The sequence below is a fragment of the Elgaria multicarinata genome, chromosome 10 (assembly GCF_023053635.1).
Source record: "Elgaria multicarinata webbii isolate HBS135686 ecotype San Diego chromosome 10, rElgMul1.1.pri, whole genome shotgun sequence".
NCBI lineage: Eukaryota > Metazoa > Chordata > Lepidosauria > Squamata > Anguidae > Elgaria > Elgaria multicarinata.
The window spans coordinates 25,087,274-25,105,245 of record NC_086180.1 but is presented as its reverse complement, the minus strand read 5'-3'; the positions used below and the strand labels follow the sequence as shown (position 1 = coordinate 25,105,245).

Sequence of the window (17,972 nt, the reverse complement as noted above, 5' to 3'; positions counted from 1 at the left end):
AGGGAAGGGTGGGGAGTGTAGTTTCCTTGCTCCAAGGTTGGAAACATGGCTTTGACCTCGGAGCCAAGAAACTGAACATTCCTATGTCGCCCAGTCGCTGTCTAGGGGACATAAGATTGCTCTCTCCATAACAGAGTTTGGGGAGTATCCAACAAGGTGCTGCACCTGCACCAATTCCATTCCACAAGCAAGACCCACCACTTATGCAACAGACATCTAGAATTTCAGGGAGCAACTGGAAACACTTGCTTCTGGATTGGGGTAGGTCAGTCGAGCTCCCTGACCTGTCCTGATCCAAAAAGAATTTTTTCCAGTCATTTTGGAGCTTCCTATAGGAAGCGTTAAATCTCCGTTGTGCAAGCCAAGCTGTGAGTCCTGCTTGCGCAATGGAATTGGCTGCAGGGGACACTTGTGCAATGTCCCACTGGACACTGCCCTTTGATGCCACAGCCTTGAAATTTAAAGCAGAGTTGATATTTTGACTGTGAATAAGATAGTTTAGTGAAGAACGGTGGTAAGGAAATGCAACAATGATGAAACAGGTGCCCTCTTGTGTTTCTCTTTCTTGTTCAAGCCAAAAGCCAAAAGGCATTAAAATGGATCATATTTAGAATAGTTTAGATTCCATAGTTTTGCATACAAAGAAGCATGTTATTTTTTAACCTCCTAGGAGAAGCTGTAATGCAATGGGATATACTGTGAACATTTATTCCCAAAATTTGGATGGTTTTGTACAAGAAGCCATTCCACGCGCTGCAATAGTTTTCTACATGCAAACACTGGGAGAAGCTCTACATCCATCACCAGTGTTAGGCGATATGTGCCAGTGGTGTTCCAATATTGCCTATACGCTGCCTAAGATGTAAACATCAGTGTTAAGCTCTATTAATGTCAATCAACTTTTATGCCAGGGGAAGACAAAGGCAGATGTTGGATTCATTTCACTGCTTCCTTCTCTCCTTCCTAACAGATCATTGGTTCTGTCTGGATAGGTAGGTGGGTCCTGCGACAGCAGTATTAAGCAAAGAGCCTTAGTTCAGGGTCAAGTTCTTAAATGCAATTATGGTTTACAATTAAGAATGCCAATAATTCTTTGAAGCATGCAGTGTTACTTTATAGGTCTCATTCCAATGCAGAAAGGCAAGCCTCCTGGCGAGTAAGCAAGAACCAAAGAGCCAAGAACAATCTAATACTAGTGCCTCTGAACAATCTTACAATTATTTTAAAACAAGGAAAGATTAAATACAACCATCTAACATAACATAACAAACATAACCATAACCTATGCAACTGAGGCTGCAATCTTATGGCCCAGGGTCCATAGGGCAGATCGGATCTCTCCTTCAAATAATAAAAGAAAACCACCCAGAACAAGGAGAAGAGGAGAAAAATGCTGCCAATCCACCTTTGAATCTCTTCATTGAAGCTGGAAGGGGTGAGAACGTAAGAAGTGCCATTTTGGGTGGTCCATCTAGTCCAGCACTCTGTTCACACAGTGGCCAACCAGCTGTCAGCCAGGGACCAACAAAGCAGGACAATCCTGGTGCAACAGGATTGTTCTGCCATAATGCAGTTCTATACATACTTAACTGCAATTGTCCCACTGAACTCAATGGGACTTACTTCTGAGTAGACCTGTAGAAATTTGCACTGTTAAGACTATATACAACCTAACTAAACTTATTCCTCTAACTTATATTTATCACTAGTACTGTATTAATTGTAAAAGCTGAGATCCATAGAACTTTGAATATTACATACAACCTTTCAGCCCTAAAAAATAGCTTCAAAGGTGGCTTACAATAATTAAAATCCCATTACAATTTACGCTAGAGAGAATTAAAACAGCAGAATAAAAACAAATAAAATAGAAAGAGGCAATATTAAAAGAAAAGATTTAAAAGCTTGGCAGCTTTTAGCATCTTAACCACCTGCATACAGGACATCGGAGAAGTGGCCACTCTAACCTCCCTTGAGAGGAATTTGCATGATCAGGGTGCTCCCACTGAAAAGGCCCTGTTCCACATCTCTGTCAATTTGGTGGGTTGCAGACTCTGAAGATGAAATGAAGGGCAGTTTCATGTGGGAGGAGCTAGTCCTTCAAATATCCTGGGGTCCAAAGTCATTTAGGGTTTTATAGATAATAATAACCAGCACCTTGAATTGGGCCCAGAAACAAGCTTGTGTGAATGCAAGGTATTTCCTCATGTTAAAGTCCCTGATTCTTGCTAATTCCCCCACCCACTTGTGCTCTAGTTCCCTTTGCTACATCCCACTCTGTTCTGAAAGTTCGCCAAAACTCTCAAGTGCACAAGGCCCTGAAGCAGAGAGGTGGCGGGATGCTGCACTGCACCGCCGAACTCCACTCATGCTTCTTTGGATCCAAAGACTGAACTTGTAAATTCCTTTCTTATAAATGCATCACCATTTCCCTTCAAACATCTTTCCATCTTTAGGGGCCAGCAACTTTTTCCATCCTTAAAGATGCAATGGAAGTACCTCCTACCTCAAATACATGTTCTTATTTCCTGTCTCCAATGTTGCTTTGTATGCCAGTGAAACCTCACTCTCCACAGTTTTGATCTTTATGCATTCTGTATCCATTTCCTGATATTCTTCCTATTTTCCGCTTGTTCTCTAGCTTCTCCTACAACGTCTTCTGCCCTTTTCCTTCATGTGACAAGGACTGAGAAAGGGGCCAATCAACTCCAATCAACTCTATCAACTGTTCTCCAATGGCTCAATGATATGCTAATTTTTAACTAATAAGGTGTAGGTTGATAGGATAGCATTGGTCAAGCCACTCCGCCTTGGGTTCAGACTCCTACGAACGGGAGTGTAGTAATCTATCTCACAGTAGTGAGAGTGTTTGGCAAGACGAGCTATTAAAGTGTTGAACCTTTTTCAGTCCGAGAGCTGAAATATGTTTCGGAGAAGCTCCCAGGGCAGCATTCCAGTGGTGGATGGGCCAAGGCCAAAAGAGCAGGGCCAAAATACCAGTAATACCAGCATATTTCAGATTGTAGCTCTTATTGCCAAGGAAGTATGACTTAGTAGAGACGCAAAAGCCCGGCAACTCCCAAATTATAGTTGGCTGGGAGAAGACGAGGGGTCAAAGGAAGGGTTCGTGACTATTTGGGGAACCACAGAGGGCCAGCTTTGGCCCCGGCCCTGAAGTGTCGCACCCCCTGCTTTAAGTCTTGTGGTTTTAGCACGAGTCACTTACTTTTGATTTGCTGTGTCGTATGAGAGCAGAGAGTAGTCTGTTTGACTCTCCCATCACCCCTGCATGGTCCTTCGCTTCACACCATTCCACCAGCCTTTCAACTAACTTCACATTCTTCCCCAGCTGTTCAGCAGCTTCTGCTATGTATGTTAAAGAGATGGCAAATTTCAACATATTACAGTTAGAGGAGGGATTTATTTTATTTTTTATTTTTTAAAAAAGTATATTAAATAGCAGGAAAAGCAGAGACAAAAACATTATGATTATGAACCAAGACGAGGGGGGAAAAACAGTAAAGATTGGCAGATGAAACTTAGCAGAATGGAAACAGCCACAGGTGCTTAGGGCTCATTTCCAGCTCCAACAAAGTCTGCAATGCAGCAGACCGGTGGAAATGAGGATGCAGAGGGGCTAAACCTACCTCAGACTCCAAGTGGAGGATTATATACTTGAATGCTCCCCTAGGTGGAAAAAAAATCCTATTTCAAGTAGGCAACCAGCACAACAGGAAAAACCTTTTCTTCCTTGATATGCTGCTTTACCGCTTGCAAGAAGGATTTGAATAACGACGACAACGATGGTGGTGATGATGATGACCTAAGGAAGCATTCGAAAGCGGTATCATCCACCTGCAGTCTGAAGTGGTATGTTCTATTTGACCATTTCAAGAAGAGGCCTATGCAGGTGTTTGCCTGCTCATGTGTAGGGCAAAAGCGGGGACATGAGTGTGCACAAACCACCCAGAACCCATGGATTGTTACCCACAGCAACAAGCCACCCCGGCTGGGTTCACACGACAAACTGCACTTCCGAGGGTAATGATGCTAGTCCTCCTGCCATGTGACTGGCATGTGCAGCACAGTGGCTTGTTAATTGCCTGCTGATCATGTGAACCGACTAGTTGTCAGTGTAAACCCATTCCCTAATTGGATTGGTCAGGCAATTTCAAATGAACACGGGTCAAGTTGGTTGGCTGGCACCCTAGCATTTACAACAGAATCATGTTTGGAGGTATAATCCATCCTACGGCCTCTGACATCATTTGTTTTTTTTCTCCATCACCTCAGGTGCTTCAGTGATACCAAGGGCGTGAGTTCTATTTAAAAACAGGGCTCTAAAGTGCAGTAACAAGTCTCGCTGTGACTAGAAAATTACAATCTCTCCCTCAGGAGTACACACAAGAATGGCTCAACTGGAGTCCTGCGCTAGGAAAAAGGTAGATCAGAAGCAAAGGGAGGAACATGGCCACAGGAACAATAAAGTGCTAAAAAAATGTGGAGGTTGCTGAATTGGCTCCTAAACATGATAAGCTCATACAAAAATAAGTGTGTGTGTGTGTGTGTGTGTGTGTGTGTGTGGCGGGTGTGTGTGTGAGGCTGAAGAAAGAAATTCGACTCTCCTCTAACAACTATCATATCATTTCAGGGAAGATCATCATGTACACATCTTAATCAGTGCCAGGCAAAATATGAATCAAGAGCTGTAATTAAGTTAACCACCGTATTTTAGGGCATAATCCTATCAGGATGCCTTTCAGCCTCTGAAGTCGGAAGCTGATGGGCATCCTATACAGAGTGGGAGGATCTCTTCCTCCATGCTCTTCCCATTCTGCATTTTTGCTAGACAGGCATTTTCACCCATCTAGCCGGGGCTCTGTGGAGCAGGAGGGAAGGAGGCTGGAGGATTCTTTGTATGCTAGGCTCTCTAGTCCCCTCCCTGCCCACTAACATACCTCCTTTCCGTCCTCTCCAAGGCCGCCTCTGCAACTTCAGAGAGGCGGCCGGCATGGTTCTCTCCACACCGGTTGCTAGGGACCTCGGACTCCTGGGTCCAAACACTGTCTACAGGAATCTGAACTATCCTATAGCCCTGTGGATGCAGTCTAGGGGCCGAAGGATCGCTTTTTTCGTTTCATAAAACGTGATCTGGCATCTTATAGGTAATATCTTGCACTGTGCTAATGATTAAAGATTTTTCTTAATTTGCATTAGAGTTCTCATGTTGCACGAAGTCCTCTCTGTAAGCCATTTAACCATCAAAGAGTAGGATCATGTTTATGGCCCTTTTGTCACCTGCATGCGGGAGTTCAAATCATTATGTTGTGGCATCAAACAGCATGATGTTTTTTTTAAAAGACAAATGCTGAAATAAGAGTTAACAAATTAACTAAACTATTCAAGGGAAAAAATAGATTCTGGAGATGGAAACTGGGCTACATGAACTGCATAAGCAGAAATACATTAATTTTATGTGATGCAATGGTTGAAGTGGATTGTAGTATATAAATAAATCAAGTGTTTAAACATATTTAGATGTTACAGAAAACCTGAGGTTTTAAGAAGTCAGTGTTTTGCTTCTCACTTTACATATGCATTCAATTTATTTGGAGGGTTTTCTTTAAACCCGTCTTCATCTGTAAGAAGTTTAACAACTGATCAAGTATTGAATAAAGACAGTATCATTTAACACAGAGAGCAGTTTATTTTTTACCTTGTACATCTATTAACATTCTTAATGTCCCCAGCAGCTTGAACTGAACAGGGGGCATCTCGGATCTGAGAAATTTCAATACTGCTTCTGCTACGCCAGCTGACAGCATCTTTGCCTTATTTACAACTGCATGAATAAAAAACAGATATCATCTCAAAAGGACTGCAAAGTCAATACTCTTATGCTGCATGAAGAAGCTTATTTTTGAGGCAGGCCATAAACACCTTTTCCAAAGAACCATGAAAAAAAATCATGGGGTTTTGACGATGTGAGTGAGATGTGGACAAGATGCCCAGGGAAAGGGCTCTGGGGTATCATTTTATCCGTTCCATCCCAGCAGTTCTGGGTTCTTCTGGTAGAAACAGGGCAGTAAAGACAAGACAACAAAACAACCAGTGGAGGCTGGTGGTTCTGATTTCAGCGTTGCTGCGAATCTATTCTGGGTTTGATCAGAACGAGACAGAACTCTAAAGGAGCCATCCAACCCATTTTAGGGATAGGGTTGAGCACCTTGAATAGCTCTTTCAGAGTTCTGGATGGTTCTGACTGAAACCCAGAATAGATTCACAGCCCCACTGAAATCAGAGCCGCCTCCCTCCACTGAATATGATTGCCGAAGTGCATGTAAATCACATTAGGTTTCCATGTACGTCACTCTCTATAGGAATGTTGACTGCTATTTTTCAGTCAATTTATGCTGAAGGAGATGTTTTCACTAGATGAATGAACAGATGTCAGGCTGTGAAACACAAACACACACACACACACACACACACACACACCACCACCACCACCTCCTCCTCCCTGCCTTGCCCTCTAGATTCCTGGCTGATGCTTTTAATTTAATTTTACCACACTGGCCTGAGCTTTTGGAACCACTCTGCCTTCAGATCCAAGGAGGAGACTGTCTCTGGCTGCTTTCTGTAAGGCAGTGGTGGACACTGCAGGAGTTCTTGAGGCTATTCCCCCTGCCCCCACCCTGATATCCTCCCTCTGTGGGCTGCATAGATTACATTGCTGATTTTCTCCCAACATTTGACAGTAAAGCACCCCACAGTGTTTGTACGATTCTATCTGTATGCTGCCCTGAGATCCTAGTGGTGTAGGCTGGGATACAAATGCCTTAATAAAATAATTAATAATAAAATAAAAGTTAAATTTTATTTTAGCTAAAGTTAAATTTAGCTTGTTTGCAACGGTGGTGGTGATGTGTCCACAGGTTCATGGCGAAAGCTTTGCGTGCCCAGAGAACCAAAGCATATACTGCAAGAATAAAAAATACAACTTTGCATGGAATATATGAGACCAGCAGTTCTACTGGGCAGATGACTCTAGGATGGTGAACCCTGATCACTCTTGTTATCTGCTTGTGGCATACAACAGCCAGGAACTCTGTCCATCTAAGGAAGCACTGTTTGTGTGCTGTGGGGTGGGAGATGGGCCTCAGTATAAATGCTTTGTGTGCAATATGAATCTATGTGGTGTGTGGGAAATGGCTTTGAGGCCATGAGCCCCATCCTATATATAGAACACTTTGTATGAACCAACACATACACACATAAATTTGTATAGTTGTACATTCTACCCATGGGCATAATTCCAATGGTGTCATTCTGTCATGCAAATGGCATTGCGCCAGTAGGAACTAGTTCCCAAACTATATGCAAGGGGAGCATCCAACTAACCTCTGCTTGCACAACCATTTGTGCAACCACTTTCAGAATAGGCCAGGGCCTCCGCTAAGGCACACTCTGCTAGCGCTATGCACTTGCTCAACTGAAAGATTTGGTGAAACTCCACTTGCTCTATTTGAGCTTGCAGAACAACACCGTTGGATAATGCCCCATGTGATTTATCCACACACCCCTCAAAAAAGTGGATGGGTCACATGGGTGAACTATAGTTGCATACGAACAAAAATGGTGCTGCCTGTTCACACAAAATGTTGTATATCCTGAGTGAATGCATGAGCCCAAGGCCCAATCTGCTCCTCACCACAAAGTAAGGTGCAAATCTGATCCAGCCTTGTTTATTTATTTCATTCATATCCTGCCTTTCTTCCAGCATGGAACTCAACGTGGTTACAGGTGGTTTCCAGGTGGGCCCCCCTCCATGCACTGACCAGACCCAGACCTGCTTAGCTTCAGCAAAGTGGCTGTCTCATGTGCCTTCAGACCATGCCATAGGGTCATGTGAATGTGTGCTATGCACATAGTGAAATGGATGAAAGGGGCCTTTCTGTGAACATGAATGCAGATTATAAAGCTCTACATAGCACAATTATGTTAACGACAAACAATACATGTTACAAACACCTGCAAAGAACACTGCGAGGAGCCTGTGTTGTTTTGTTCAGCCTCTTGAGACCTCTCTTCCGCTGTACATGGCAACCACACCTGTTCCACCCTTGTGAGGCTCTCCACCCCCATGCGTGAAGCAGGAGACAGACTTTGCTCCATAATGCATTTTAATTAAAAGTGAGAAGTTAGCTGGCATTTAGAATATGGACTAACAAGATGTTGCTCATTCTGGCAGAGATTTCCCAGCTCAGAAGCTTATGTTTTATTTTCATTTTAAAAGGATCCACTAAATTGTATTCCCAAACCTCTTAGGGAATGCTAATATTAAATGTGAATTTCTTCTCAGTATCTTTGCATTTTGAAAACCCACCACCACCAAAACCCAGTAAGTAGGAGAATAAGTAGACAACTAAGAATTAGCCTGGTGTTCGAATAGCCCTTGATTTTCATCAGCAACTATGCAAATAGTCCTAGAAAGCAAATAGGTCATTCACCACTAAATAGTCCTCTAACAGGAGTTTGAAGATGAATAATCGCATCAAATGTAGAAATGTGTAGAGTACATATAGCACAGAAAAATAATTGAAAGATCCCTACTAGGTATTTCCGACACACTCATAAAATCTTATCTGTTATCAACCCAACATAGAGGCTCTTGGGGTCAGTTCAACGATGTTTAAAATTTATAAACACAAGGTCAAAAGGGCAGCTGGTTTATGGAATGGTGGATAAATTTGCTGGGTTTTTTTTAGATATATATATACAGACAATTCATCAACTTGTCTCCTCCTCTCATTTATATGGTACTTACATTTTACAATATAATGGGCAGTATCCAATGCTGTCACAGCACTAGAGCAAATCAATACTACATCATTAGCAGTTGCTGGAGAAAAGAGAAAAATGGTGATTTGATACCGAATTTCAGCAGCAAACCAGACTGCCAAAATGTGGCGGCAAATTGACATTTTTCCCTTTGCCTATGCTAACGCTATGTAATTAGCGTTAGCACTGTGACAGCACTAGGTAATGCCCAATATAAATAGCAATAGCAACAAATACTATTTTGTCTGGCATTTCCCCCTACGTGCTCAAAATACTTGAAATACTCAGTAATCTTCACACTACCTTATAAATTAGGCCAGTATTTTTTATTCCTATATTGGAGATAAAGAATCAAGACTAAGAAACCGTAGTTTGGCCAGTGAAGCCCGCTGCCCACCTCACTTAGTTCTGGGCTGATCTAAGATTTGAACCATGGAACTTCCAGCCCATTGTTCATAAGAAAATGGTTAGGAAAATGAGGTTATGGCTGCAATCTTAAACGCACTTACTACGGAGTAAGCAAGCGAGAGAAGGGATTTCTTCTGAATAAGTATGTATAAGGTTGTACAAAACATTTTCTACCAATATGCAAAGGCCACATAATTTGGGGGAGGAAAAACCTCATCATCTAACACAGAACCCTCTTCCTTTGAAGCTGTGCTGAGAAGGATACTCTTATGCATTTTGTAACTTAACTGCTTACCGGGAATAGCAAGATTTCGGAGTGCACTCAGCGCTGCATGTTGCACTGTGACATTTCCATCCTCCACATGCCTGTCCAGTAAGTCCATCAGTTTCTGAACGATACCATTATCCACCATATGGATACAGTTTCCATCTGCACAAGACCAGAGCATCAGAGCGTAAATAAAATGTGTCTATGTGTTAGAAGCTTAGCTATCGTCGTCCCCATTCCCCATGTTATAGACACTAGGGGCATGTCCACACCATACGGTGTAGAGGGAGGGAGGTGGGACGATCCCGGACTTACCTGCTTCTGAGATTGTCCCAGGGTGTCTACATGTGGCGTGCAACGTACTGGGAGGAAGAGGACATCACGCCCGCCATTTTTTTAAATCGAAAAAGAGCACAGGAGTGCTCCATCGCAAAAGTGAGGTGTGGGTTTTTTTTAAAAAAAAACCCAACAACCCTTCCATTCTCATTTAGTCGTGAGGAGCCAGGACGAAACCAGGACAGCCGGCCACATGTCCCGTGGTCTCAGGATCCTCTCGAGACTGTGGGAAAAGTCGGGGGAAATGTGTAGGATCATATCCCAGGGAAGTGCAGGGATCATCCCTCCCTGCTCCTGGGATCCCCTGTGTGTCATGTGGATGCACAGGGACAATCCCTGGGATATCGTCCCATATAGACATGCCCTAGGGCAACAGTAAACTTGATACTGTTGATTATTTGGTTTTGTAGTGATTCCTTTGCCTGTTTGGTGCATTCCCTTTCTTCCCTTTTGGGTTTTATTTTGTGATTTATTAAAATGTATGCCTTCCTGCAGAGATTCGCTGTTTTAGTGTTTTATTCTGTACGGTGCCATGTGCATTGATGACGATAAATAAATAAATAAAAAATAAACTTTGATGACAAGTACCTCTTCTGCAGCACCGGTTAATTATTTAAAATAAAACTGGGAAGAACATGAAGCTTGACTTCCTGTGTATCAACCTTGGGGCATCCAAGAGTCAAAAAACATCTTTCCAAGGTATTTTTTGCTCACATGATGTTTATTTAAATGCATAGCCAGCCCTAGGTTCCACATAGCTTGCTTTTTTCTTTTTCTTTTTAGAAAAGTATCCATCCCTTGATCTTCTTTCCATCACTGCTTAAACCTTAAGGTACATTTTAAACTGTACATTTTGAAAGCAACTTTCCTAATTAAAGTGGCTTTCTGCCTTCTTCTTTTCCTTTGACTGCACCATGGTGAAACCATAAACTCATTAGACCACTTGACTTATATTTGAAGATTCTTAACAGTGTTCCTGTATTTTAAGTTTCAAAATTAAAAACAAAACAAAACAGGTATTTCCAGAAGTCAGGTCTTTTTTTTTACTGTTTAAAATTGCCAGTATAAAATGCATTGTGCACATAAATATATAGCACAACTACAATTTAACTTTAGAGCTATTAACATGCTGCAAGGTTAATTTCAATGATTCTCACCGTTTCTTGCAAAATTTGCAATTGCCAATGCTCCTGCAAGCTGTAGCTGATGGCTATTAGATGGGATCCATAAAAGCACCCTTTGGAACACGCTGCCTTTTCCTCCTTCAAATAGTTTTTGCATTGATTCATCTGGAAGCAAAAGAAACAAAGCACATTTAGCCAAAATGAGAAAAATACACAGAATCATAGAATAGTAGAGTTGGAAGGGGCTTCTAAGGCCATCGAGTCCAACCCCCTGCTCAATGCAGGAATCCACCTTAAAGCATACCTGACAGTCCAGCTGCATCTTGAATGCCTCTAGTATGGGAGAGCCCACAACCTCCCTAGGTAACTGGTTCCATTGTCATACTGCTCTAACAGTCAGGAAGTTTTTCCTGATGTCCGACCGGAATCTGGCTTCCTGTAACTTGAGCCCATTATTCCATGTCCTGCACTCTGGGATGATCGAGAAGAGATCCTGACCCTCCTCTGTGTGACAACCTTTCAAGTATTTGAACCTACGAGGGTGCTTTATACAAAGCCAAACCACTGATCCATTTAGCCCAGTTTCATCTGTACTGCTGGCAGAGGCTGTCTTAAGATCTGAGCCAGAATACCAGCCTTACTACTCTTAACTGGAGATGATGGGGGTGGCATCTGGGATCTTGTGCACATGAAGCATTTGCTCTCCGCAGAGCCACTTAAGGTTCAGGACAAACTATTGCCTCTGTGACATTCAATGCAGCTACATCGTAGTCACTAGGCTTACAGCACGTGTAAATCTTCAACACAGAAAATAAAATCAGTAGGTTTGGGCATCACATCTACTTCTGTCTGGGAAAATGTGTGTGTGGGGGGGGGGGGGGAGGAGAATCAACTTTAGGTGAAAAATGCTTCCACTACCCTGGATTCACATGATTTAAGACACTGGCTGAAATGCGATAGCTAGAAAGATAACTTCATTTTAAAAATGAACCTGATGACATGAAAATTCCGTGATGATTCCACATACAATACTCACCACCTAGCAGTAGTAGAACCATAAGATCAGAGGCAGTTTTAAGTTCAGCAATGTCATCCTCTTTGTCACTGTCTACAGTCTTTTGGACTATCTCAAGTAGACACTCTACGAGGCCTGCTTCAACCAGCTGCAGTTTAATGATATCTGAGTGAAGAATATCAAGAACATAATGGCCCCTTCAACTAAAATGCTTTTCACCTACTTTGAACCCAAATAAGATGTAATGAAACCAGTGTGACAAAGCAGTGGGAAAGGTGCATGCCATACATTGTCAGTGATATCATTTATGGAAACGGTTCAGGCATCTTTGTCAAACTGCTGGTACTAAGAGGATAGTAAGTCATAGGAGACATTCTAAGATCCCAGTAGTGGCTACAGATATTTTTATGTCTATTAAATACTGGTCCTTAATCAAGATTTCTAGAAGAGTTTTCAATATGATGGCCCAATTATTCATTTTTGAAAGGCAAAAAGAAAAAAAAGTACTTAATGATAATGTAAATGCATCTCGGATACTAAAAGAAGACGACGACAACACTCATATAAAAGCAGATGCCTCCTGCATTTTCCTAATTTAAATGGCAAATAGAGGACAAATCAATACAAAATAAATAATTTGCCCTGTTTAATAAAGATTTATTTGGCTTGTTGCAGCTTATGAGCTGTATTGTACAACAACTATTAGTTCTCTCCCACCCACTCGCCCCACCCGAAGCAAATCCATATGCTTCTGCTCTGTGAAAACAGGAGGAGCAATTTTCCTGCGGAGGCACAGATGGTTTCTAGTCTAGGCTTCTTGGGCCTTAGCTAGACCTAAGGTTTATCCTGGGATCGTCCCTGCCTGACCCTGGGATCCCCTGTGTGTCATTTAGATGCACAGGGATGACCCTGGGACGATCCCAGGATAAACCTTAGGTCTAGCGAAGGGCTTAGTGTCATGTACACTTTGCACATGCAGGGAGACTTTTGGTGCAGGGTTTTACTCAACTGTGTATTTTGAGGGCCAAACCAGAGAGCTTTGGTTATGGGGTGGTATATAATCATCATCATCATCATCATCATCATCATCATCATCATCATCCTGCAGCAATACATCTTGTTTTGCTCTAATTAGTTACAGGTAGATGAGGGGATTCTTACTTGGAATGCAGCATATGGTGCCAACGGGGACTTTTTATATATGTGTGCTAGCCATGCAAGGAGTGGGGTTGCTTGGATCAGGAGGACAAGATACGAGATTCAAAAGATTGCTTGTCTTTGTTTCTCTGAGGATATCCCATCCCTGCCCTACACAACACTCTGCTGTGCAGACATGAACTTAAAATTCATATGTTTCAGTTTTCCCTTTCTGTGAAATGGGTTCCCGATTCAGGGAAGAACAATGTCAGCTCACTGCAGTGCATTATGGGGATCAGACCCAAACTCCCCCTTCGTCAATCATTTCTGTCAAGCAATTGGAGTATTTGCCTCAGCGTGCCTCTATATGAATTGTCAGTGTCAGTTTACTTGGAATCATAGATCATAGAATAATTGAGTTGGAACGGGTCTACAAGGCCACTGAATCCAAACCCTTGCTTGGTGCAGGAATCCACATGAAAGCACACCTGACAGGTGCCTGTCCAGCTGTATCTTGAATGCCTCTAGTACGGGTGAGCCCACTATCTCCCTAGGTAATTAGTTCCACTGTTGTACTGCACTAATAGTCAGGAGGTTTTTACTTAGATGCTAAATATATGCAGTGCATTATTTAAGCGTCCTTGCAGTCTTTGCAAGAAAGGAAGATGGACAGCACACTAGCTGTAGTTGATTCTGTCTTCCCTACCAGCCCCAGTGGACACCAGCTGCCACTGCCATGTGGTAAATGGTAGCCTCTATTTTCCCTTCATGTCTAAGTTCAGGGGAGAAAATAAAGTTGACCCATTCCAGACTATTCTAGTCATCAGGGTCTGTCGGGTTTGTGAGTGTAGCTATTTTCAGTTTTCTATCTGTTATAGAAGTACTTTAATAATGTTGGTTAAGTACATTAGTAACAGAAGTTCGATGCTGCAGTCCTTTACAACACACCTGAGAGTGAGTCTCATTGAACTCACTGGGACTTACTTCTAATGAGATATGTATAGGATTGTGCTGGGAATCAACCACCTTCATAAATTTAGGGCAAAGTCAGGCATAACGTTTTTGTTTATTTATTTATTTAATATATTTATTTACCATTGACCCTCTCTAAGCCATTTTCAGTGTAGAAAATGTAGGTTTGAACACACCTTTCCTGCATTCAGAAGCCTTGTTCAGATGTGTACCTGAAAGCATGAGAGCATAAACTGGGTAGGAGGATGCTGGTTCTGCCCCCTACATCCCCATGTCCACCAACTCCTGTCCCCTCTATCCCCAACCTTGCCATGTTTAGTGGCAAGGTCTGAAGGGCCATTTGATGTTGTTATTATTATTATTATTTATTTATTTATTTATTTATTTATATAGCACCATCAATGTACATGGTGCTGTACAGAGTAAAACAGTAAATAGCAAGACCCTGCCGCATAGGCTTACATTCTAATAAAACCATAATAAAACAATAAGGAGGGGAAGAGAATGCAAACAGGCACAGGGTAGGGTAAACAGGCACTGGGTAGGGTAAACTAACAGTATAAAGTCAGAACAAAATCAAGTTTTAAAAGCTTTAGGAAAAAGAAAAGTTTTTAGCTGAGCTTTAAAAGCTGCGGTTGAACTTGTAGTTCTCAAATGTTCTGGAAGAGCGTTCCAGGCATAAGGGGCAGCAGAAGAAAATGGACGAAGCCAGGCAAGGGAAGTAGAGACCCTTGGGCAGGCGAGAAACAAGGCATCAGAGGAGCGAAGAGCACGAGCGGGGCAATAGTGTGAGATGAGAGAGGAGAGATAGAAGGAGCTAGATAGTGAAAAGCTTTGTAGGTCAACAGGAGAAGTTTATATTGGATTCTGAAGTGAATTGGAAGCCAATGAAGAGATTTCAGAAGTGGAGTAACATGGTCAGAGCGGCGAGCCAAGAAGATGATCTTAGCAGCAGAGTAGTGAACAGAAACCAACGGACTGATGTGAGAAGAAGGAAGGCCAGTGAGAAGAAGGTTGCAGTAGTCCAACCAAGAAATAACCAATGCATGAACAAGAGTCTTGGCAGAAGAGACAAACAAAAATGATCAAATCCTGGCAATATTATACAGGAAAAAACGACAGGATTTAGCTACTGCCTCAATATGAGGAATAAAGGAGAGCGAGGAATCAAATATAAAGCCAAGACTACGAGCTTCCTTGACTGGAGTAAGCGTAACATCATTGACAGTAAGAGAGAATGAGAGATGAGGAGAAGGTTTAGGAGGAAAAACAAGCAATTCAGTCTTTGCCATATTAAGTTTCAAACGACGATGAAGCAACCAAGCTGAGATATCTGAAAGACATGCCGAGATACGATCGTGAACATCAGGAGAAAGATCCGGAGATGAAAGATATAATTGTGTATCATCGGCATACAGATGATATTGGAGGCCATGAGATTGAATAAGATTACCCAAGGGCAACATGTATAAAGAAAACAACAACGGACCAAGCACCGAGCCTTGCGGAACCCCTACTGAAAGGGGAAAAGAAGAAGACGAGCTGCCATTAGCCAACATGCTGAAAGAGCGACCCGCTAGATAGGAGGCAAACCAGTTATAGACCGAGCCACAAAATATAAGGTCATGAAGGGAATCTAAAAGAAGATCATGATCAACTGTGTCAAAGGCTGCAGTTAGATCAAGGAGAATAAGAACGGAATAATGGCCTTTAGACTTGGCAGTAAGAAGATCATTGGTAATCTTAGTAAGGGCTGTTTCAGTGGAATGCAAAGGACGGAATCCAGATTGAAAAGGATCCAGAGCAGAGTTACTAGAAAGAAAATCAAGACAACGAGAGTAGACCACACGCTCCAGGATCTTTGAAACAAACGGCAACAAAGAGACAGGTCGGTAGTTAGACAGAGATAGCCTATCAAGAGTAGGTTTCTTGAGAATAGGAGAGACTGTAGCATGTTTAAAAGCAGAAGGAAATGAACCAGAGGACAGAGAAAAATTAATAATATGAAGCAAGGAAGGGAGGATAGTAGGGATAAGATTAATAAAGACGCGAGAAGGAATCGGATCACGAGAACAAGTGGAAGGCTTCGAAGAGCACAGTATTATAGACAGTTCATCAGCTGAGACCGAAGGAAACGCAGAGAAATTTGCAGGAGGAACTGACAGATGAGGAACAGGAACTGGAAGAGGAGCAGAGCTGGCCAGATCAGAGCGAATAGTTTGGATTTTAGCATTGAAAAAAGAGGCAAAGTTATTAGCAGACAGAGAGGTGGGGAGAGATAGTGGATTAGGCTTCAGAAGAGAATTGAAGGACGCAAAGAGCCGTTGAGGATGCCTAGCATTTGACTGGATTAACGTTGAGTAATACTGCTGTTTGGCCAATGAAATGGCAGAAGAGAAAGAGGAGAGTACAAATTTGTAATGGACAAAGTCCGCCCAGTCCCTGGTCCTGCGCCAAAGGCGTTCAGCTGCCCGGGAACAAGAGCGAAGGTAGCGGAGGAAAGAGGTGAGCCACGGTTGAGGTTGAGAAGGGCGAACTATCCGAGTTGTAGATGGAGCAAGATTATCAAGAGTTGAAGATAAGGAGGAATTAAAGAAGGAGACAGCTGAGTCCAAGGAGACAGCCGAAAAGACAGAAGGAAGAGAGGAGGCTAGAGACTGAGAAAAAGCCTCATAATTGATAGATTGCAAGTCACGACAAGAGCGAGAAGCGGGACGTGAAGGAGGAGGATTATGAGTAATATTGAAAGAAACTAGGTGATGATCTGACAATGGAAAGTGAGCAGTAGAAAAGTCCAAAACAGAGCAATTCCGAGTGAGAACAAGATCCAGACAGTGTCCAAGGGAATGTGTGGGTGCATCAGACCAAAGCTTAAGATCATAAGAGGAAGATAGGGAGCGAAATCGTAGAGCTGCAGCATCTTGAGGGTCATCCACATGAATATTGAAATCGAAAAAGGACAGCCACGAATCAAAATCAGAGATAAATTTTGAGGACGAGCCTGGGGGGCGGTACAGAACTGCAATCCGCAGTCGCAATGGAGCGAAGAGCCTCACCACATGTACTTCAAAGGAGGAGAAACAATGTGTCGGTGGAATGGAAAGAGGCTGGAACTGGCACAAACTAGATAATAAAAGACCCACAACACCACCCCGACCCTCTGGGTGACTAGTGTGAGAGAAAGAGAGTTCTCCAAGAGAGAGGGCAGCAGAGATGGCGGTATCATGGGCAGGAAGCCAGGTTTCAGTAAGAGCAAGGAGGTGGAGAGACCTAGAGATAAACAAGTCCTGAATGACAGGGGCCTCAGAAGCAACAGAGCGACAGTTTCATAAGGAACGCGAAAAAGGCAGCTGAGAAGAGGGGAGACACCGAATAGGAACTAAGTTAGGAGAAACGAAATTGGAACGAGCCATAAGGAACGGATATGAGGATATGTGTGTTCTCTTGAACATGAGTAGAATTCCCTATGCAATTGGAGAGCCTGCTTTATCAGGGTCCGTATTACGTTGAGAATTCTACCTGCATAATTCAGCACATGCTTTGGATGCAGAAGGTGCCAAGTTCAATCCCTGGCATCTGCAGGTAGGGCTGGAAAAATTCCTGGCCTGAAACCCTGGAGAGCTGCTGCCAGGCAGTGTTGACAATACTGTGCTAGATGGACCAATAGTCTGACTCAGTATAAGACAGCTGCCTACATTCCTATGAGTAGAACACCCCTTCAGTCCTCTCTGCTCAGTAAGGAAGGTCAGACACTAAGGAGGCTGGTGTGCACAGGGATGTGAGAGGTGGGACCAGGATGCGCTGTGGTGACCCGCTAGACAGTTTAAGATCTCATGCATTCAGGTGAGTACCTGAACAGGGCTACTGGCAT

The 17,972-nt window shown here is 42.8% G+C and overlaps 1 protein-coding gene across 6 annotated transcripts in view; it reads right to left on the bottom strand.

Annotated features, from left to right (window-relative positions):
* RAP1GDS1 (Rap1 GTPase-GDP dissociation stimulator 1) overlaps nt 1-17,972 on the bottom strand; it is a 128,969-nt gene that overhangs the window by 6,884 nt on the left and 104,113 nt on the right. For 5 of the 6 annotated variants that reach the window (XM_063135925.1, XM_063135927.1, XM_063135928.1 and 2 more), the window contains 5 exons: nt 12,014-12,157; nt 11,011-11,142; nt 9,545-9,679; nt 5,717-5,842; nt 3,227-3,366 (listed from right to left, as the gene is read on the bottom strand). In XM_063135925.1, coding sequence (XP_062991995.1) covers nt 3,227-3,366; nt 5,717-5,842; nt 9,545-9,679; nt 11,011-11,142; nt 12,014-12,157 — 677 coding nt within the window. The remainder of the gene's footprint in view (nt 1-3,226; nt 3,367-5,716; nt 5,843-9,544; nt 9,680-11,010; nt 11,143-12,013; nt 12,158-17,972) is intronic. The other variant, XM_063135926.1, reaches the window with a different exon arrangement.